The following is a 21,360-nucleotide window of genomic DNA, read 5'->3' on the forward strand; positions in this document are numbered from 1 at the left end:
TCGGTCTGTTCTTATTTTTTCTGTCATTGAAATCTATTACATTTTCTTTCTTTCTTTCTTTCTTTCTTTCTTTCTTTCTTTCTTTCTTTCTTTCTTTCTTTTATTGTGTGTCACATTCAGCCTGTTTTTTTTTTTTTATCTCCATGCAGGTAAAAAGCTACTGTAAATGAAATGACCCTTATATAAAGTTTGCACTGATCGTAACGCTCATCTGAAACTCGTCTTCTCTCAGTTAAAGAGAGACAAATGAGAGGAGCGAGTGGCACAGATGGAGATGTTTGTAGGTCTAAAGGCCCCGCCCTCTTCTCTGTCGTCCGTCACGACTTACGGCCTCGACGTCCACGTTGCTGAAGCTTAATGATGCAACGGTGAAGCTTTCCTGGAAATTCTCTCATCTGTCTACAGAAAATAAACTGTGATCAGGAGATGTGCAGCACGTCACCGACTGCAGTTCTGTCTCGAAATAACAAATCAATCCAATCTCTGTCCTGTTGGGACTGTAGAGCTGCTGTGGAAACTTTAATTATGAACTGGACATAAAAATATAATGATTTTATTATGAGGAACAAATGTAGCTACTGTTTATGTGCTCTAGTGAGATCTGCTGTATGTCAGGAGAGCCGTAAACATCTCCAGTGCCTTCATCATTCTCTACAGCAGCTGGCAAGCTTCTTCACACACTAATGACATTTCATCTAAAATCCAATATTGTCTGTCTGCCTATCTGTCTGTCTGTCTGTCTATCAGTCAGTCAGCCTGCCTGTCTGTCTGTCTGTCTGTCTGTCTGTCTATCAGTCTGTCTATCAGTCAGTCAGCCTGCCTGTCTGTCTGTCTGTCTGTCTGTCTGTCTGTCAGTCAGCCTGCCTGTCTGTCTGTCTGTCTGTCTGTCTATCAGTCAGTCAGCCTGCCTGACTGCCTATCAGTCTATCTGCCTGTCTGTCTGTCTGTTTGCCAGCCTGCCTATCTGTCTGTCAGTCAGTCAGCCTGCCTATCGGTCTGTCTGTCAGTCTGCCTGTCTGTCTGTCAGAATATCTGTCAGTCAGCCTGTCTGTCTGTCTGTCTGTCTGTTTGTCTGTCTGTCTGTCAGAATGTCTGCTTGTCTGTCTGTCTGTCAGTCAGCCTGCCTGTCTGTTTGTCTGTCAGAATGTCTGTCAGTCAGCCTGCCTGTCTGTCTGTCTGTCTGTCAGAATGTCTGCTTGTCTGTCAGTCAGCCTGCCTGCCTGTTTGTCTGTCTGTCAGTCAGCCTGCCTGTCTGTTTGTCTGTCTGTCTGTCAGAATGTCTGTCAGTCAGCCTGCCTGCCTGTTTGTCTGTCTGTCTGTCAGAATGTCTGCTTGTCTGTCAGTCAGCCTGCCTGTCTGTTTGTCTGTCTGTCAGTCAGCCTGCCTGTCTGTTTTTCTGTCTGTCAGTCAGCCTGCCTGTCTGTTTGTCTGTCTGTCTGTCAGAATGTCTGTCAGTCAGCCTGCCTGCCTGTTTGTCTGTCTGTCTGTCAGAATGTCTGCTTGTCTGTCAGTCAGCCTGCCTGTCTGTTTGTCTGTCAGAATGTCTGCTTGTCTGTCTGTCTGTCAGTCAGCCTGCATGTCTGTCAGTCTGTCTGTTGGTCTGCTTGCCTGCCTGCCATTCTGTCTATCTGTCTGTGTCTGTTTTTTGTCTGTCTGTCTGCTTGCCTATCTATCTATCTATCTATCTATCTATCTATCTATCTATCTATCTATCTATCTATCTATCTATCTATCTATCTATCTATCTATCTATCTATCTATCTATCTATCTATCTGTCTGTCTGTCTGTCTGTCTGTCTGTCTGTCTGTCTGTCTGTCTGTCTTTCTTTCCCTGTTATTCCACCTTTAAATCTTTCATACAGTATTCTTTTGTTTGCGAGTCAAACATTTTTTGTGAAACTGAAGCTTGTGAAGTTTATCATGTCATTATCAACTGAAATATAAACATAAATTCTAATTCGATGTTTTCTGCCTATGTGTATTTAAGGAAGGAGTCTCCAGTGTCAGCGCTCTGTAAACATTTTGACATCTTTGGGACAGGAGACTTCGCACTTCTGTGGTTTCACTGTAACATAAGTTACAACAGGAACTAACTAGTCTCGTGAAAGTTGCACAACATTCAATGTACTAGAAATGTATATAAAAGTGAAATTTGTTAATAAATAAAAATTGTAATTATAGGCAAGTTATGGTTGTGTGCATTTTGGTTTTCATCTTGCAGTCCTTTCTCAGAGCCTCCATGTCACTCGCTCTGAAAGAGATGTGTGAGAAATGAACTGGACACGTGAAATATGTAATGTGCCTGAGAAAAATGCTTCTTGTCTCGTCCTACAGTAGCTGAATGAAATAGAGAGCCGGTAGTTTATTTAATTTAATATTTAATCTCAACTTCATTCCCATGACCCAGTTCAGACGTGAAGGCGGCCACGTTATGAGAATTAGAACTATAGAGTTTTCTAATTTCTCATTTCATACTTTATTTCTGTTCTCTTCCTTTACTTGTAGCTCCAGCCCCAATGAAGCCCAATGAGATGTCCTCGTGTACTGAATTGACCGTTTAAAGTGATACAATTCTAAAGAATATCTATAAAACTATTATATACAGTATATAAATATTTTTAATGATTCATTTTTGCAAGTAAATACATATGCACTTTCCAGTAGGCCAGCGGTGTCCAGTCTTATCCACAAAGGACCTGTGTGGGTGCAGGTTTTCATTCCAAGCGACCAGAAGCTAGACTCTGGTTTGGCTTCTGCTTGGTTGCAATAAAAACCTGCACCCACACCGTCCCTTTCCGGATAAGATTGGACACCGCTGCAGTAGGCGAACTTATGTGTAGATCTTAAACGCACATCAGGGTTTTCAGAGCCACACTACTCTAAAACTAACCCTAAACTGGACATTTAAACATACTGAACTGCACAATCATAGCGAAAGAGTGTCATAATAATAATATATATTAGTGGTTAGCACATTCGCCTCACACCTCCAGGGTTGGGGGTTCGATTCCCGCCTCCGCCTTGTGTGTGTGGAGTTTGCATGTTCTCCCCGTGCCTCGGGGGTTTCCTCCGGGTACTCCGGTTTCCTCCCCCGGTCCAAAGTCATGCATGGTAGGTTGATTGGCATCTCTGGAAAATTGTCCGTAGTGTGTGAGTGTGTGAGTGAATGAGTGTGTGTGTGTGTGCCCTGTGATGGGTTGGCACTCCGTCCAGGGTGTATCCTGCCTCGATGCCCGATGACGCCTGAGATAGGCACAGGCTCCCCATGACCCGAGAAGTTCGGATAAGCGGTAGAAGATGAATGATGTATATGTATATGCACATTTATGTTCATTATTATAAACACATGGAATAATACAGACTGTAAACTTAAAGCATTAAATAAAATACGCATGAAATATATAATTATACATTACAATATATATATATATTTCTCCCAAAAAAGAAACCAACAAACAAACAAAAAACAAAATGAAAGTTAAAAAACACGGAACTGGCAACCCCGTCCTTAGACGCTTCCTGAGTTGGTGATGACGTAGGCGTTCCGGTGTAGAGAAGTTTGCGTTGATTGGTTGTGTATTTAAATGCCCTCACCTGATTGGCTGCTCCGGCTTAAAGCTTTCAGTTTGAATTTCGCAGCATGTGTTTGTTTCCATTGGTGAAGTGAAGCCGGGTGAGTTCAGCATTTTACTACAAAACTACAGATTTCTCTAAACGATGGATAAATAATTTAACAAAACGTGTTTATCGTGATATTAAATCAGAGTTGAGTAGATATGTTTCAGTTGTACACAAATATCACTTGAATCTAAGACTGGAATAAAAATAAAGTGCGAACAAAACAAGTACAGCTCAAAATGTCAAACTAATATTAAATAATAATGATAATAATAATAATAATAATAATAATAATAATAATAATAATAATAACGAGCTCCTGAACAAATAAATATAATAATTCTTTACGCATGTATGTTGTAACAGAAGTCTGACGTTATTGTTCTGTGATGAGCTTCAGGTGTGTTTGTGTGTTGAGGGAGAAATGCAGAGAAATGGTCAAAATATTGGCTTAAGAAAATGGTTTATGTCACATAAAATAATTTGTAGGTTACATTTATAAAGGTTACGATGCAAGATTTTTTTTTTTTTGTAGTGATGCAATGTGTTTGCGTTGCAGTCCGAAGTTCTACACTATTCTATAATCTCAAGTCAAGATGCTTTTATTGTCATTTCAACCATATAGAGCTGTTGTAGTACACAGTGACATGAGACAACGTTTCTCCAGGATCAGGGTGTTGCATAAAAACACAGATGGATCTATAAGGACTTAGTAAGTTAGTCCTAGATACATAAAGTGTGTCTGTCAGGACAAACAGAAACAGCAGCAGTGTAAATACTGTCTGTTCAAACAATATTACGTGTGCACAAATACTGGAATGAACACATTAGTGTTTATAGCAGCAGTTACATGAGCTATTGTAAAGTATTGTGCAAAACAGCAATCGACTGAAATGTGAGACAGAATGTCCAAAGAGCAAAAACCGTGTGTAAAACAGCATGTGAACAGTTTGATGGATGTATATTGAAAGTGTGTGTATTCGGTGTAGATTTGTGCAGTCCATACAGTTGATGTACGCATGTGTGTGTTGTGCTCAGTACAGTTCAGTTATTAATGAGTCTGATAGCTTGTCTGAACTATAATGTGGCTGTTCTTGTCATTTGTCCAGGGTCCAGGATGTTGCACGTGGAGGACGGTGCGAGATTGGACTGCACTGTTGCAGTGGAGCGTGTGAGTGGAGCATCAGCGGGTCATGCGGTACAGCGCCGGGTTCTTCGCCGTGCCGCGGTCACTCTGGGACGGGACGAGTTCAGGGAGCTGGTGCTGCGCGTTCAGGACATCCGTGGTGGACCTCATGAAAGCTTCGCTTTACGTAGTGAGTTCCGGCTCTTCACGCGGTTTGTCAAAGACGGCAAGTGTACGGTGAACTTCTCTCAAAACAACACGCAGCTTCTGATCTCTGACTGTCCACCTGACCGCTTGAAAACCTTCCTGAAGACCCTGAGTATAAAGCATGAAGCCTCACGTGGCAGTAACCCTGTCAGCGAAAGGGCCCGGATGCGGGCAGGTGTCCCGAGGAGCTTCGAGATCATCAGCCCTGTGCAGCAAAAAGACATCCAGAAAGCCAACGAGTTAAGGAGAAAAGTGAACACCCCGGTGCAGGTGACCGTGCTGAGTGAGAGAGCGGTGAACAAGACTGTCAATCGACAGCAGGTCAAAAGACCCCGAACGGACGGAGACACCAACCTGGTGCGATAATCATAACGTTCTGCACTTAAGAACATAACTGAGGGATCATCTACATGAGCAGAACATCTACAGTCATAATTTTTATTTGCAGAAAAACCCACAGTGTTAACCCACAGTTTCTGCTTCTCCGGGTTCCAGGTTAAAGCTCTTCACCCTCACAAGAAGCCGGTCCTGACGTTGCCAGTTGCGCAGAAACTCAGCAAAGAACAGATGGCGGTGTTGAATGCAGTGCTGAGTGGGAAGAACGTGTTTTTCACTGGAAGTGCAGGTAGTTCTACGTTTCAGCCTTGATTCAAACCCTACATTTTTATTTGTGTTATGTCAAGACCATCTTATTGCAGTTTAAAAAGTTTTACTGTGCGTTTTTATTAAACTGTATCTGCACATGATTAACTTGAGTGTTATTTGATTTGTGCTGTGAGGTACGGGGAAGTCCTTCCTGTTGAAGAGGATTGTAGGATCGCTTCCTCCGAAAAGCACGTACGCTACAGCGAGCACCGGTGTAGCTGCCTGTCATATAGGAGGGACGACGTTACACAGTTTCGCAGGTAAGTGTTCACCACGGTCATTATGAGTGGATGGATGGTGGGTGGGAATGTGGTTGGAGGACATGTGCTTAGCATTGGATCGATTATTGATTGGATTTGTTTGGGTTGGTATTGGATGGATGGAGGGATGGATATGGATGTGACTAGACAACAGAAATGTTTGGATTTAATAGAAGATTAGATTGGCTTGGATAGTTGGAGGATTGCTTGGATTATAAATTTGGGATTAGATGGATTGGAGTAGATGATGGAGATGGATGATTGGGCTTGTATGATTTGATTGGATGATGAATTTATCAAATATGATGAATGTCTCTCTCTCTCTCTGATTGATTGGTCAGGTGTCGGCTCGGGTTCAGCTCCTCTGGACCAGTGTCTGGAGCTTGCGCAGCGACCCGGAGTCCTGCAGCACTGGACAAGCTGCAAACACCTCATCATTGACGAGATCTCCATGGTGGAGGCAGAGTTCTTCGACAAGCTGGAGTCTATCGCCAGGCACGCGGATCATTTATATTTTAATTGCATCCTGAAGCATCACATTTCGTAGAGCTGTTATTAATACCTCTTTTTTTAATTAAAATCAAATTATCCATATTCGCAGAACGAGCGCCGTTTCAGTCGAACAAAAAAAAAAACCCATTACGCACCAGGCCTGTAGGGTTGCCACTGCTATAGATTTCAAACATTTTTCTTTTTTACTTCATCTCACTCTCTACGTGCATAAATCTTCATTAGCTTTCCTTTTTTAAAATGTTGCTGCCATCATATGTTCAGTAAAACCAAGGATACTCTGGGTGTATAAAAAATTGGTATCTTAAACCACATTATTTATATAATTCCAAACATGGTTTAAAAACAAACAAACAAAAAAAAACAGATTTGCTTAAATCGCCATTAGGACTGAACAACATGACAAGTGTATCACGTTATTTCACACACACATCGTGTACACTACGGTGTAGAGGACTGCGACAAACTGACACAAACCTAGCACACTGCTGAGATGAATATTGGACCAAATAATCTGCTTTGCGGTCGTGTTTCTGATTCAGATCTCGGTGCAATGAGGAATTTTATTACAAATTAACGACCCTGAACGTCACGCGTGCTGCTGCGTGTGTGTGTGTGTGTGTGTGTCCTGATAACTAAATGAGCTCTGTGCTTCTGCTGCTTGTAGATCAATTAGAAGATCCTCTGAGCCTTTCGGAGGAATTCAGCTGATCGTGTGTGGAGATTTTCTCCAGCTTCCTCCCGTCACTAAAGGAAAAGAGAAACCCAGCTTCTGCTTCCAGGTAAAAAAAAAAAAAAAAAAATTAAAATAATCAATGAAACGTGAATTTACCAGAAATGTCCACAATTATATATAATAATTAGTTTGCTTTGTTTTTTTGTCACAATTATGTGCCGTGCTCAGCAGTTATACATTCTTTAGGCGCGTGTATAAAACTTGATTGGGGGGGGGGGGGGGATTCTTATGCTTTTGTTAAATGTGACCTTTTTACACAAACGTTAGGCTTTTTGTAATTTAAAAATATTTCATTAATTTAAAAAAAAAATCATATTGATGCTACAATTCCTTGCTTTCCATTTATTTATTATATTTTTTTAAATTATTTGACTTTTTTTCTCTATTCATATTTTTCTCTCTTTTGTACTGTTTATTCTCTCTCTCTCTCACTCACACACACACATGCACACACACACAAAACCCCTTTCTCCTGCATATTATTGTTTGTCTCATTTAGAATTCCTTTTTAACCCGAGGCTCCATCACGGAGATACGAGACTTATTAATCCTACTCTGGATGTCGATCTAATTATTTTCACAAAAGGGGGAAAAAGGTCTAATGGAAACCTACGTATATTATTACTGATGTCCTTTCCGGTCGTACTCTGTTTTGAGTAAACACTCATTAGTCAGATTTCTGTCTTTTTTTTTTTGTTTTGCTTTTCATCAATTTAAATGTAGCTCTAATTAGGAGGAAGAAATCGAAGCACTGTGGTGAAATAAAAGGGATGTAAAAGGATGAGTTTTCGGTCTCTTTCTAAATTGTTTTGTTTGGTTTACAATGTTCCTTATCTTGTTGCTTGGCAACATGAATTATTCCCAATCGGCTTTGTTGCACTATTTGAGTTAATTAGCAATCAATTCGGATCGAACCGTTAATGGTGTAGTCTCCGATCCGCAGGCGAGGAGCTGGAGGAAGTGCATCCACGTGAACATGGAGCTGACCGAGGTGCGCAGGCAGACGGACCGAACCTTCATCTCGCTACTGCAGGCCATCCGACTGGGAAGGTGCCGAAATCTGTATCCAGCAGCTCCGTGTTCTTTCCTGAGTAATCGAGCGCCACAGTGATCCGGTACATCCTGTTATCTTTCCTCCTGTAGAGTCACAGAGGAAGTCACTGCCCGGCTCCTGAAGAGCGCCAGCAACCCCATCGAGCGGGACGGGATCCTAGCGACCAGGCTGTGTACGCACAAGGACGACGTGGAGCTCACTAACGAGAACAAACTCCAGCAGCTGCCAGGTTTGTTGGAAAGCTCTCAAGCTGTGCACATTGACGTGTCCCCTGTCAGGTGTTAATGTTCTGTGAAGCAATAAAAGTTTTTCCAAGTACTGATTCCAAAAAATTGTGTGAAAGTAGGTCTGGAAATATCACATGCGCTTCACTGTCTTTTTTTTCTTTTTTTTTTAGGACCCTTGCGTGTGTTCGAGGCGTTGGACAGCGACCCGATGCTCGTTAAAACCATCGACGCACAAAGTCCAGTGGGTCACAGGTTACAGCTGAAAGTGGGAGCTCAGGTGAGAGCTAACATTCTGTCACAGCTCGTTTACATCACGACTGCTGTTTTAAACAACTGAACAATATTTTCTTTAGGTTATGCTGACTAAAAACCTGGATGTCCAGAGAGGGCTGGTGAACGGAGCGAGAGGCGTCGTGGTTGACTTCCTACCAGGAAATCAAGGTACAAACCGGTGATTCCGATCCTCCGTCACGTGAAGAATAACGAACATGTAAACCTCAAACTGACTTCAGATAAAAAAAAAGTCTGCATGGGATTAGCGCTCTCGAATATCCGCACTAAACGGTTTATTTTATGGCGTGTACAGCGTTTTGTGGACGTCCTTCTCCACAGAGACTTCTAGAAGCTCTTTGGAATCGACCAGAAACGCCTCCTAACGCTAGCTCGCTCGGTCGGGGGTTAAGAGCTCCATAGTGAACGGTTCATGAAGATCAGACATTAAAAATGAAGAAAGTGAGCCAAAGGAATCTGTAAATTAAGACTAAACTAATTATTCAGATTATAACGAGAGATAAAGGAAGATTATTGTAATGTTATTATTGTTAGCAAACAAGTAAAATTCCAAATTAATAAATCTGATGGAAGATTTTAGGTCCATTTTTGGTTTACGTATCTAATTGAATACGAAGTGCAGTGAGATTCTTTAATAAATTAAAAGACACGTTGCAAAATTTCTCCAAACGGATTAATTCGGCTTATTATTATTATTATTTCCTGACCACTGAATGACGCAATACGTTACGACAAAATTTGCAAGTTCTTATTGATGGATAACTCGAATTTTATTGCTGCTCGTATTCTTCTCCTTACTACAGCTCTGTTTGGACTAATCATATAACTTGTTAACGTAATAAGCTGCATGTCCTGTGTCTGGCTCCGTCCATCAGGCCTCCCGAGAGTACGCTTCCTGTGCGGTGCTGTAGAAGTGATGAAGCGCGAGCGCTGGACGTTTAAGGCGGTGGGAGGCTTGTACCTCAGCCGACAGCAGCTCCCGTTAAAGCTAGCCTGGGCCATCTCCATCCACAAGAGTCAAGTGAGTGGTCTGACTCCTAAACAAGCTACTGATTCATACTGGATTCACTGCTATATAATATTTGTCCTTCCTCCACACCCAACCCCAACCATCCTGATTTTTGTAAATAAGATGCTGCGACTTGTTTGTTTGCAGCAATGTTCTAGCCTTGGTGTGGTTTGCAGCTTCATGTTTGATTATTTCTTTATATCTGGCAGCAGCAGTGCGTCACTCGCCTTCCTCAGAGCCTCCAGGCTGTGAGCCACCAGCACTAATGGCTTTCAATTAGCCAGAGCTGGTTGTAGATGGAGCTCGGGGTAATTAGGCTTATTAGCTTCAGATGGAAGTGTCATGTCTGCTTTTGATCGTTCGGTCCCGGTTAAATGAGCTACCGAGATTAGATTGACCTCATCGTTTACTGTAGAGCTTCAACAATACGGCCAAAATACTATAATGCATTAAAAAAGGGTCTTATTTAAGGTCTACATATTCATTTAGACCCCAGTATGTGTGTTCCAGATTGTTGAGGAGACTCCGGTTCACCCCAGAGGTATTGAGTCAGATAAACAGATGTGCTATAGTGCCATCCAGGGGCTTAAATTGGTCAATTCATCGTAAAATAAAAGTAAATGTGTAATAAAAGCAATGAGTTTGATACCTTTGGTGCTTGGACCCTTCATCCAGCCCCAGTGATGCTGTTGTTTCAGGGCATGACTCTGGACTGTGTGGAGATCTCCCTGGCTCGTGTGTTTGAGAGCGGTCAGGCTTACGTAGCTCTGTCTCGAGCCCGCAGTCTGGAAGGTCTTCGCGTCATGGACTTTGACCCCCGAGTGGTCCAGGCGAACTCGGACGTTGTGATGTTCTACAAGAAGCTGAAGCGAGACCGACTCCTCCTGCAGGTCAGTGTCCCCTCACGTCACTGGTCAAAACTGAAGCATCCACACAGTTGTGGGCAGGAGGGAACAAATGTGGCACCATAAACATTCCTCTAAGTAAACGGCTGGATACAATAGAAAGTCTTCTCTGGCGAGGAAACGTTCATTTTGTTTTCTGGATAAAAGATTTGGATACATTAGATGGTGTCCAATAGAATTATGTCCAAGTGGACTTGTTTTAGGTCAGCTTTTTATTTATTATATTATTTTGCAAGGGGCGGGTCGGGGATCCTGAGCCCTGAAGGGGCGGGGTCCGGGATTTCTATTTTCTTATTTTAATCTGAAATCACAATGCTCAGTTTATTGTTAAATGGAAAATCCCTCCTTTTGTACAAGCCTTTAACTCAGAACAATTTATCAACAATTACGATCAACATTACAACACAACAGTTGGATGGAAACTAAATATTAAATTGTCTCGCAAAAAGTTGTGCAAAGAGAATTTCTTGTGGTTAAGAAGGAATTATGGCAGAAAACGTGAACGTTTGAGTCGTTATATGCTTAGCAACAGACGTCGAGCCTTACTAACTAACTCCACACTGTGTTTGCCTTCTGCAGTCCTCCATGAACAACTTTGTTGGGAAAAGCAACAAGGAGAATGAAGCTTGGTGATGAGCTTCATATCACGACCCTGTGCACCGTGTGTACGACTGGACTCGAACGATGTCACCATTTTATTTATCATGAATTCACTTTTTCACCTCATCATGGTGTTGCTGTAAAATAGTGAACTGTATTAGACTGTGCATTTTAGTTTTTAATGCTGATTGTACTGGATTGCAGTATTTTATTTGCTTGACTTTTGTTAATAAATTTTTATTTTTTTTTAAAGTGTTTTGTTTTTTGGCCAATTATTTTGACACTAGGAGCCTCAGATCTAGGCTTTGGAGCAATAACAGGAAGGTCATCAGTCACTGGATTTAAGATTCAATGGAAAGTTATAAGTAATGGTACTTGTATTACATAAGTACCATTACTGTATGACATTAATATTACTTTTTAATTCTGTAGCTAATTCGTGCTGTTTATTCACTTGTGTACTGTCAAACATGAGAGAACTCATTTACATTTTAAATACAGCGTGACAATTTGATTATTAAAAATTAAATGCAAACCATGTCCATATCAAAAAGATGAAAGATTCCTTATTAAAGACTAAACGCTGAGGTGAGGTGTAATAGGGCTCATTTTAATGAACTGAAGAGCTTCTGTGTGACCTGGAAAAACAAACAAAATTATAATTAGGCAAATTGAACTGCAAACTGACTGCTGTGGAGTGGGCGTGGTCTCTGTGTGCCAGTAACACAGGGGGTGTGGTCTGTGACTAAAGGTGTGGCCTCTGTGCCACTCCCAGTACAGGAGGCATGGCTCTGTAAATACTTCTCAGTGCCAATACTTTTATGTTAATCAGATCAGAACAGCCTTAAATGTTTTTGAGCTCACATATACAGCCAAAAGATTAGTGCTCTTACACAGTGGTCCCGTGCATGGAGAAAGTCAAACAGTTCCTCAGTGCAGTCTTCCACCGTGTTTGACCGTGAGTTCACCCGAGCTTCACACTCCTGCAGCCTGTGGTGTGTGTGTACACAGTGCTCGGTCTCCTCACACCTCTGTCTCACCGTCTCTAAAGGGTCCTGTGCACAAACATCGACACAGAGACACAGTGAGCGTGAATAAGGGGAGGGTTAAAGATACAACTACCTGAGAGTTACCGCTGACAACTTACCACTATTTCCTCCTCTTCCTCCTCTTCCTCTTCAGCTTTATCCTTATTCACGAAAGGAAAAAGTGAGTTTTGCAAAGTTTATAATTTGACATAAATATTTATATATTATATATAAAATGTCAAGACTGAACACTATGGCTCTTTATTTAAATACAGTCACGCTCACAATTAAGAATACATTTCATTAAAAAGTTAATCAGCAATAAACTCATTAAACCATAAAACCAAGTGTAAAAATACTTGTTTATTACTTTTGTGCTGGAAATTGTTTTTTAATTCGACTTGAAACTTATAATTTAAATAAAGTTAAAATAAATAATTAAAAAAACACTTTTTACTTCCTTTAATCGACCTAGAATTTTATTTATTTAAAAAATATATTTATTTAGAAAAACATTTAAAGACATTTAATTTATGTTAATAAATTATATTATGTATAGAATTCTATATATAATTCTATACATAATTTATTAAATGTATAGACTTTAAATGTTTTTCTAAATAAATATATTTTGAAAACTGCTTAGGAAATGTGTGTAAATAAATAAAATTATATATTTATTATAATAAAAAACAAAGACATACTATTTTTGCTTCCTTTAATCGACCTAGAATTTATTGATTTATTTATTGATTTATTTATTGATTTATTTACACACATTTCCTAAGCAGATAATATTTATTCATTTAGAAAAATATTAAAAGACTTTTAATTTATTGGGGATTTAAAGGGTTAATTCCTGCCTTATAATATAATAATTCGTCCCTTTTTAAACAAATAAATAAAAACAGTAAATCCTACCTCAGGATCTCCATCTGTGATCTTTTCTCTTTCGTGAACCATCTTTAAAGTTTATAAAAGTTTCCTTAAATCAGATAAACAACTTTCCTCAAGTGGAGGTCACACGCAGGAAGCTTCTAGAAACACACCGGAAATCATATCGCTAGTATAATAAAAGTCCTTGTGTTCACGTCACAGTGGAACTTATTTATGGATTTATTTCACGTTGTTTTTTAAAAACATGAACGACATTTAAATCACTTACTGTGTTTTTTTAAATAATAGATTTATACATTTATAGATATAAATGAATTAGATTAGAAAAAGATTATTTGTCCGTGTGCTGGGAATATCGTCCGAATAACTAAACGGAACCAACAACTCCTATTTACTGTAAATCGCGGACGCGTTTAGGAGTGAGACACAAAATGGCGGCGCCCACAAAAGCGAGTTTATTGTTAAACAAGTTTATAAACTCGGTTTATTTTATACAACGACGGAATCGCGTTAAAACTAAATGGGTAAAAGGTTTAGAGTTTTGTTTTTTATTGATCTGGAATAATGTGAAGCGAGAAAGTCTTTGTTTTGTTCTTCTTTTATTAATGATAATAATAATAATAATAATAATAATAATAATAATAGATTTAGACACAAGCTGCAGCTGAAAATGTTCACATTCTATTTAACAACAAAAATAGAATCGTCAGTATGCAGGAAAAGAAAATGTATTAATTTATAATAACAAAATTTGGACTTTGTAGCTCATCTTTAGTCTGTTTTTTTGGTTTCAGAAATCTAATACATTATACAATGTACAAGAAGATAATTCCCTTGTGAAGTTCTTGTGTGTTTTTCTTGCCCACCAGGCCAGCACCAGGCCCAAACACCCAGTGACCTACCAGGCGCTGCAGCATTTCGATGCCACGTACAAAAACTATTTCGGTGACCTGTGGCCATCTATTCGTATCAGCTTGCTGTCGGAGCAGAAGTACGGAGCCCTGATCAACAATTTCTCGTCTAACTCAGACGTTATCTCGTCTTTACAGTCGCAAGGCTGCAGAGACTTCGTCAGAGACTTTGAAAGAGACCCGCACGAGACGTCGGATGAATTGACACAAGACGGTCATTTTTCTACAGAAGCGGCTCGTATTAGCTCAAATATCCAGTGTTTTGTCTTTCCGAGAGGGGACGTATCTCGGTTCAAACCTGCCAGGTAGCTGAGGATTTCTTCCTAGATCCACTTTGTGACCATCACATGATATTTAATTTCATTTCCCACTTCTCTCAGACCAGATAGTGCAGGATTACTGAGTTATTATCTCCTGGACGCAGCTTCTGTCCTGCCCGTGTTGGCGCTGGACGTCCGGCCGGGTCACGCCGTTCTGGACCTCTGCGCCGGTCCGGGTGGAAAGACGCTCGCTATCCTGCAGGCGCAAGCTGTCCGTATGTAGCCATGTCTCCAGATTGTGTTTATATTTGTGGTGCTTTACTCTGAAACGTGGCCTTAATTTAAATCTTCTCACAGGGTTTCTGTGGGCCAACGACTTGTCTGGGTCTCGCACGGCTCGGTTACAGAGGACACTCCAGAGCTACGTGCCCAAAGAACTGAGAGGCGAGGACAAGCTCCGCATCACATCTCTTGATGGTCGCAAATGGAGGAATATGGAAGACTTCGAATTTGACAGAGTCAGTATCAGTGAGGTTTTCTCGTGGTGGTTTCTTTCTGATCCTCTGAATCCTGCACTGTTGCTCAGCTGTCCTCCGTTTTATGTAAATAAATGTTAATATGTTTGTTCATTTCTCAGGTGCTAGTGGACGTCCCCTGTACCACTGACAGACATTCCCTAATGGAGGATGACAATAACATCTTTAAAAGGTCCAGGACTAAAGAGAGACAGACGCTTCCTTTACTGCAGATCGAACTCCTGCTGTGAGTCTTTATTCAGGAAGTTATTTTCTTTTAAAATGATCTTTATTTTAGGCAACACTGTGTGTCTGTGTGTGTGTGTGTGTGTTTTAAAATATTTATTTTGTTATATTGCAGTATTAACTGTCCTTGTTTTGTTCATTGTGGAGTGGAGTTTTCTTTGTATAAAGTTTTTTCATTGGACTTGGAGGCAAAAACTGAATCCAGAAAACTCAAGAATTAAATATATACTAGCTCTTTATGGAATAGATCATTATTCATTATTAACTATTAATTAAGCAATTAACTTATAATTTATATGAACAAATTCCTCACTCATTATTTCTGAAGTTTGTAGAAAAAGCTACTTTATTTATATTTTTGCAGGCTTTTTTTTTTTTTTAAAGAATTTAAAGTAGTTTTCTATTTAATTTTTTTTTTACTTGCTAAGATTTTCTTTTTCTTTTCCCAATAACAGTCAAAATGAAATATTTTATTTGTAGGATGCTTGTCACCAAAAAAGCACTACATTGAAACTGTAATAATGATGTGATGGTAAAGTGGAGTGGTCTGCATGGGGTCTGATGTGTCCTGGTCCTTGCTCTCAGGGCAGGGCTCCGGGCGACTCGTCGAGGCGGTGAGCTTCTCTACTCCACCTGCTCTCTGTCTCAGCTGCAGAACGAGTGTGTGGTGCAGCAGGCACTCAGTCTCGCTCAGCAGGAGATGGACATCACGGTGAAGGTCCAGGACCTCAGCAGCTTCACGCGCCTCTTCTCGGACACTTTCCACTTCGCCCCTCAGCCGGCGGTGGGGGAACTCGTCCTCCCGCACTTGTGCGCAAACTTCGGCCCGATTTATTTGTGCAAACTGCTGCGTGTCAGCTGAAGAAGCCTGGAGTCCAGGTTTATACGACTTCATGACTTCAGCTGTGTGTAAATGACTCGCTGCAACACCGCCCTCTGGTGGAGATAATAAAAATAACGTGTAAATAAAAAACGAATTTTCTAGTAGTTACTAGAGGAGAAAATCTCTCCTTACTTAGCTATTAGGTTATGTAGGTTAGATATCCTTTTACCTGATCATTTTTAAATTTTTTTCCCCAACAGCATTCAGCCTTCACACGTCACAACCTGCAACTGAAACGAACATAACTGGAATTTATTTAATCACGAAGCCATACAAAATAGACCAAAAAGCAAAAAAAAAAATCTATCATTATGCTTTAAAACATTATAAAGATAATGGATTTGTCACTCTATGGGATGTTGAAGATTTTAAGATAGTTTGTTATGACCAAATCCTGACTCCTGCTTCTTTAGTTGTTGGTCTTCATGATGTTGTTTTTTAAAGAATTTATCTGAATCCTGGAACATATATATTTATTGTATTTTGCTTTTATCTCTATTTCTTTTTTATCGTTTTATCTTTTGTGAAAATCACTTTGTAGTATTAATCGTAACGACTTTATCTTCGATTCATGATTCGTCATACGGTTTAAAAAATGCATTTATGTTTTGCGAAGCCGCTTCCCTAAGTGTGTAATATAAGATATGCTCTTATATCTTATATATAAAGTCTTGCAAAGGCAAAAATATTCCTTCGTTTTATAAGGTTTTACTCTGAGAGGTTTTAGATTATGTCGTTGGAAAAATACTTCAGGATTTCAGCAATAAATAAAACCAGAAATAAAAAATAAAATCATTGCTGCTATTAATGATTAATAAATTGGAAAGGGCGTTCAAAATTTTGTAAAACATTTGTGAAAAAGTCAAATAGTAAAATAAATCTTTAGGTTCCAGCCGCTTCTCTGTCAGACCTTTAGATGGCGCCATCGGACAGTTTAAAAAACATCTGCGTTCCTTCAAAAGTGCCGACAAATAAATCTCCCAATCATCAGAACAATAAACACTTTAACTTGTAAATATTGCTTTGGTTTTGTTTAAAGACGCACATCATTATTATTATTAAATAATTATATGCCGTTTTGTAATAATGCAATAAAATATCTAGAATGTCGATGGAGCTGAAACAATGATCACAAAAATTTAATAAAATAATAATGGAAAATCATTTACAGCTCGATATATTTAAAAGTCTTTATTATTATTATTATTATTATTATTATTATTATTATTATTTCTTTATTGAAAGATAATTTGTTGGTTCTTGTTGAGGGAATGTTTTTTCTGCCTTATAACAGCTTACTGTATAAAAGGGCGAGTTGGAGGTGAAACAGGAGGTTTTATGGGCTTTTAATTGGACTGTAGAATATTATTACAGAAACGTGTTTATCTCCTGACGTCACATATACACACTTTGCTTCACGTATTTTATTATTAAAAAAACTGCATGAGTTATTATTTATTGCATTATTTTCACTTCTCTTTCCCAGTTGATTTAATTGCCCCCCCCCCCCCCCCTTCACGTCACCTGTTTATTACTTTCACGTGACTCGTTTTACTTCTCTCTTCTTTTTTTGACAACACATGAACGGCCTTCTCGCACGAATCATTCTTCACGCTGGCACTTCACGTGTTGAGACGCGTTTTCCCACGTGCGTGATCCCGTGCGCAGCGCGTGTGACGTCTCGGTGAACGCGTGTTGACTTTGCCGTTGTGCTTCGTGTCGTGTAGCTGAGGTCGAACCCGCGCCACCCAGAGATCTGTTCTTGTTTCCAAAAGCGTACGAGCTTCAATTTCCCTCCTGACTCTCTGTTTGTGTCTGTCCCCCTCCACCTGCCCCCCTACCCCGAACCTGCCACCCATTTGGACCAATGTAGCATGAAAAGGTGTGCGCACATGAAGGCCATCGCCTCCCTGCTGTCATTAAGCTGCTCGAAAACAGTGTTCCATCGGCGCGGGGCTCCAGATTGGCCGCGCTGTCGTTTAGGTGCCGGTTTGTGGCTGAACATTAAGGACGCAAGAGGATCCCAAAATGGGATGTTTCGCCCTCGCTTTCCATTCGCCTCTGATTCCACAGATGAGTGCAGATAATTTTCTGTGCGATTGTGAGTGATTACTGTATTACCGCCGTAATATTGGGTTATTTGGGAATGCAAAGAGAATTAATGACACATAAAAAACTATTTTGCGCGTCGGCTGCGTTTCGCGGCGCGCTATAGTTCTCCATGCCTGCATCTTGTGATTACCTAAACGTATTGTAAATATGTCTTTCCATACGGGCTTTTACATAAATTTACATTTTTTAACACTCAGGAAACAGGGATCATTAGGGACGAGTTATTTTCTTCACCCGTTATCTCGGAGTCGCAAATGTACGCGTGGAAATCTTTTCCAACACAACAGAGTTCTGATGATCTGATGGCACCTGGAGCCGCATTGACCTGCGAGCTGAGGTCAGATCATACACAGGGACGCACCGATACCACACCATCCGATAATATCGCGGTTTTCACCAATGCCGGAGAAATAAAATGAGAAACAGAATTTGATTGGAATCACTTTCTCTTTCTATGTGACGGTTTGTATTGATTTATACTTTTTCTTCCCTTTTTTTTGCACAGTCAGGAAGCTGAGTTAGGATCATTATTTTCATGTTAAGCACATCATTAGCTAAAAGATAATAACGGCTAATGGAGCATCACACACACACACACACACACACACACACACACACACACACACACACACACACACACACACACACACACACATACACATTAAGAGCTTATAGATGTACACACATTGTTTAGAGAGGAATTTCTGAGCTGATTGCTTAAATGGAAACTCCTGAAAGATGGAAAGGTTTTTTTTTTGTAAAACAGACAAAAAAGTAGGACAAACTTTGATCTGTGGCCATTTTTTCCCCAATGCTCTTAATTTAAAATGCAACCTATGAATACAAAAGTGCATTTCTGCATCTTAAGCACATACATACATACATACACTATAGTGTCAGCATCACTCTGTAGCCAAGTCCAATATCTGTTAAAAATAATACTGCAATAACTAAGGAATAAAACAGTGCACTTTGCGTCTATTAACTGAAGTCTGCAGGGTTTTTACATTTAAAACATGGGGGTGAGGTTGTAATGTCACAACATAGTCTTCACGCTGTAAACCACAGTCGATATGCAAATGAGTCGACAGCTGGAATCTACAGGCTAATATACAAGCCGGTTGTCCATAAAGCAGCAGATCTACAGATCTCAGGTCAGAGTTTTGTGTCCTTGTTGTATGATATTTTACACTCAGATCACTTCATCACCTTCAGACCTCTGTGTCAACCAGTTTCATTCATTCAGTTGAGTCAGTGAAGCTAAGCGAAGGAGAAGAAATCAAGAGGAAGAGTCTCAGAGGAGAAGAAGAACAACAAACTTTATCGTGCTTGCTGAATTGGCGATGACGATCTCGGACAATCCTGTCTCGCCGGTTTCAGATTTCTGAGATTTCACTTAACTACTTCGGGTGAGGGTTTAAACCGTGAGAGTTCATGCTGCATTCACTCAGAGGTCTGGCCTTCTTCCACTTACCCACAATGCCTTGTGCCCTATTAAAAGCGATGTGTAGCACTGCATTGATGCGTAATTATGTGTGACTGAAACAGCATCTCGGTGACAGGCTCTGGAGTGCCGCCGCCACCTCCCTCCTGCTTCCCCCCCGCGAAAAAAGAGCTTCTCCTCGGCTTTAAGAGGATTAAGTGGGTTTGCGATAACAGAGGGATAAAAAGGGGAAAGAACTGAATCAGAAAAGGGCCGTTGGGACTAAAGAGGGCGACCTCTCGCAGTCGAGTTCAATCACCTGTTGTCACAACCCACAATCCCAATCTGCACCCCCTCACCGCTCACTTTCTGTCGGGTTCATTTGTTCATCCTGCTGCGTCGGTATTCATCAGGAATGCTAATGCTTTCAAAAAAAAGCAAAGAGAAGTGAATAGAAAACCATCAAATAAATTGACAAACAGCAGCAGCTTGGATTAAACTCTCCATATTTGGTAATTATTCACATTTCTACCGCTGTGCCGATGAATCCTCGACTCCGATTGGTCAGAAGATATCGTTAAATTTTTCCGACAGTTGTGCAGCTACAGATTAGGGGTTTATATCGGTTTCTATGGAAACAGCTCATTCACAGGGAGTCGTCCTCAACGTAAACGGATTAAAAACATGTCAGCGTTGAGACATCGGGAGATGTTTCTTTAACACTTACAGAGGAAGTTTATACTTATTGGTCATATATAAAGGTTTTTTTTTTTCCTTGCTTTATTTTTAATAGTAGAACTTCCGAGCATAAAAAAAGGCTGCCGAAGGGAACGATCTTGTTTATCGCCGCTGCAACAGAAAGTAACTTGTTTTGCAGACTTTAAACAAATCCCACATACGACGTGTTTGTATTTAATCGATGCGCAATGTTAATTGCTATAAAATAACTGTGGAGTATTTGAAAGATAAAAGACAGTTGTGGATCATTTTCTTTAACAACCCGACACGGCGTATTGGCGAGCCGGCTTAACGTAAAGAAATAGCAGGAAAAAGTTTATTATTATGTGATTTAAATTCATAGCAATTAGCTATCCCTCATTAGCTGAAGGCAATTATGAGAATTATTTCCGAATAAATATCAAGAGCGCTGACATCATCATAAAAGGTATTACACGAGTAAAAGGAGGTTAGTATTATGTTGTTGTTGTTGTTGTTGTTGTTGTTATAGTTGACTGTCGAGGCTAATTTCAGCCGGTGGATTGGCGTTGGGGGCGTGAGGGCCTCCGTGTTGGTTTCCATGAGCACTTTGATGTGTATCTGGGCAATGTGCTATTAGAGGGATTTAGCCCAGTTCACAGGCTGGAGAGTATGCGGCGAAATTGCAATGCCAGCAGGCTAAGAGAATGCTGAGAACAGGATTAGGATCATATTCTGGCAGTTCCTGTCACTTCTTCAATGGACCGGGTTCCTTACGCTGGCAGCTTTCATTCTCCATGCACCTAAAACCTTTAGAGCGCCAAAGGAAGGGGAGTTAGTGAGAGAAAGGGAGGGAGTGATTGAATGGTACACTGTGATTTTTGTGCTGGGCATGCTTAAGGGCCATTGTGTGTGTGTGTGTGTGTGTGTGTGTGTGTGTGTGTGTGTGTGTGTGTCCACTTGTCAGACACTAAGGCAAAAGAAGTTGTTTATTAATTTAATTTTTTATGGTTTTATTGTCATGTGTTTCCTTATATAGCGAGGTGTGTGTGAGTGGTTTGTGTGTGTGTGAGTGGTTTGTGTGTATGTGAGTGGTTTGTGTGTATGTGAGTGGTTTGTGTGTATGTGAGTGGTTTGTGTGTATGTGAGTGGTTTGTGTGTGTGTGAGTGGTTTGTGTGTATGTGAGTGGTTTGTGTGTAT

General features: G+C 40.3%; 3 protein-coding genes across 4 annotated transcripts; 2 read left to right on the forward strand and 1 right to left on the reverse strand.

Annotated features, from left to right (window-relative positions):
* The first annotated feature begins 3,592 nt into the window (after nucleotides 1–3,592).
* Nucleotides 3,593–11,440, forward strand: pif1 (PIF1 5'-to-3' DNA helicase homolog (S. cerevisiae)). Of its 2 annotated transcripts, none has more exons than XM_027158301.2 (13): nucleotides 3,593–3,673; nucleotides 4,728–5,308; nucleotides 5,447–5,576; nucleotides 5,731–5,856; nucleotides 6,198–6,351; nucleotides 7,034–7,148; nucleotides 8,046–8,152; nucleotides 8,246–8,385; nucleotides 8,554–8,660; nucleotides 8,737–8,824; nucleotides 9,550–9,695; nucleotides 10,382–10,573; nucleotides 11,168–11,440. In XM_027158301.2, exons 2-13 carry the CDS (start codon nucleotides 4,736–4,738, stop codon nucleotides 11,219–11,221), a joined length of 1,932 nt encoding a protein of 643 aa, XP_027014102.2. In that variant the 5' UTR covers nucleotides 3,593–3,673; nucleotides 4,728–4,735; the 3' UTR covers nucleotides 11,222–11,440. The 2 variants fall into 2 exon arrangements, with proteins under 2 accessions (XP_027014102.2, XP_027014103.2); XM_027158302.2 differs by having other exon boundaries at nucleotides 3,603–3,673; nucleotides 4,735–5,308.
* A 337-nt stretch (nucleotides 11,441–11,777) lies between these two features.
* On the reverse strand, nucleotides 11,778–13,294 carry LOC113650160 (cytochrome b-c1 complex subunit 6, mitochondrial-like). The gene is made up of 4 exons (XM_027158305.2): nucleotides 13,138–13,294; nucleotides 12,336–12,377; nucleotides 12,082–12,243; nucleotides 11,778–11,826 (listed from the first exon to the last, which is right to left on the reverse strand). Exons 1-4 carry the CDS (start codon nucleotides 13,177–13,179, stop codon nucleotides 11,794–11,796), a joined length of 279 nt encoding a protein of 92 aa, XP_027014106.2. The 5' UTR covers nucleotides 13,180–13,294; the 3' UTR covers nucleotides 11,778–11,793.
* Nucleotides 13,295–13,478: 184 nt separating this feature from the next.
* Nucleotides 13,479–17,092, forward strand: nsun4 (NOP2/Sun RNA methyltransferase 4). Its single transcript, XM_027158304.2, has 6 exons — nucleotides 13,479–13,637; nucleotides 13,983–14,329; nucleotides 14,405–14,559; nucleotides 14,642–14,802; nucleotides 14,922–15,046; nucleotides 15,631–17,092. Exons 1-6 carry the CDS (start codon nucleotides 13,545–13,547, stop codon nucleotides 15,905–15,907), a joined length of 1,158 nt encoding a protein of 385 aa, XP_027014105.2. The 5' UTR covers nucleotides 13,479–13,544; the 3' UTR covers nucleotides 15,908–17,092.
* The last annotated feature ends 4,268 nt before the right edge of the window (nucleotides 17,093–21,360 follow it).

The sequence above is a fragment of the Tachysurus fulvidraco genome, chromosome 22 (assembly GCF_022655615.1).
Source record: "Tachysurus fulvidraco isolate hzauxx_2018 chromosome 22, HZAU_PFXX_2.0, whole genome shotgun sequence".
In the NCBI taxonomy this organism is placed as follows: domain Eukaryota; kingdom Metazoa; phylum Chordata; class Actinopteri; order Siluriformes; family Bagridae; genus Tachysurus; species Tachysurus fulvidraco.

Bases quoted from the DNA above. Each gene is read 5' to 3' on its own strand.
- pif1 (XM_027158301.2), top strand. From the start codon at position 4,736: ATGTTGCACGTGGAGGACGGTGCGAGATTGGACTGCACTGTTGCAGTG. The intron at 6,352-7,033 runs GCACGCGGATCA...TGCTGCTTGTAG, and splicing joins AAGCTGGAGTCTATCGCCAG to ATCAATTAGAAGATCCTCTG. The intron at 8,661-8,736 runs GTGAGAGCTAAC...TATTTTCTTTAG, and splicing joins AGCTGAAAGTGGGAGCTCAG to GTTATGCTGACTAAAAACCT.
- LOC113650160 (XM_027158305.2), bottom strand. From the start codon at position 13,179: ATGGTTCACGAAAGAGAAAAGATCACAGATGGAGATCCTGAG. The intron at 12,244-12,335 runs GTAAGTTGTCAG...GTTTGTGCACAG, and splicing joins AGGAAGAGGAGGAAATAGTG to GACCCTTTAGAGACGGTGAG. The intron at 11,827-12,081 runs GTAAGAGCACTA...TTGTTTTTCCAG, and splicing joins TCCATGCACGGGACCACTGT to GTCACACAGAAGCTCTTCAG.
- nsun4 (XM_027158304.2), top strand. From the start codon at position 13,545: ATGGCGGCGCCCACAAAAGCGAGTTTATTGTTAAACAAGTTTATAAAC. The intron at 14,560-14,641 runs GTATGTAGCCAT...ATCTTCTCACAG, and splicing joins CCTGCAGGCGCAAGCTGTCC to GGTTTCTGTGGGCCAACGAC. The intron at 15,047-15,630 runs GTGAGTCTTTAT...CCTTGCTCTCAG, and splicing joins CTGCAGATCGAACTCCTGCT to GGCAGGGCTCCGGGCGACTC.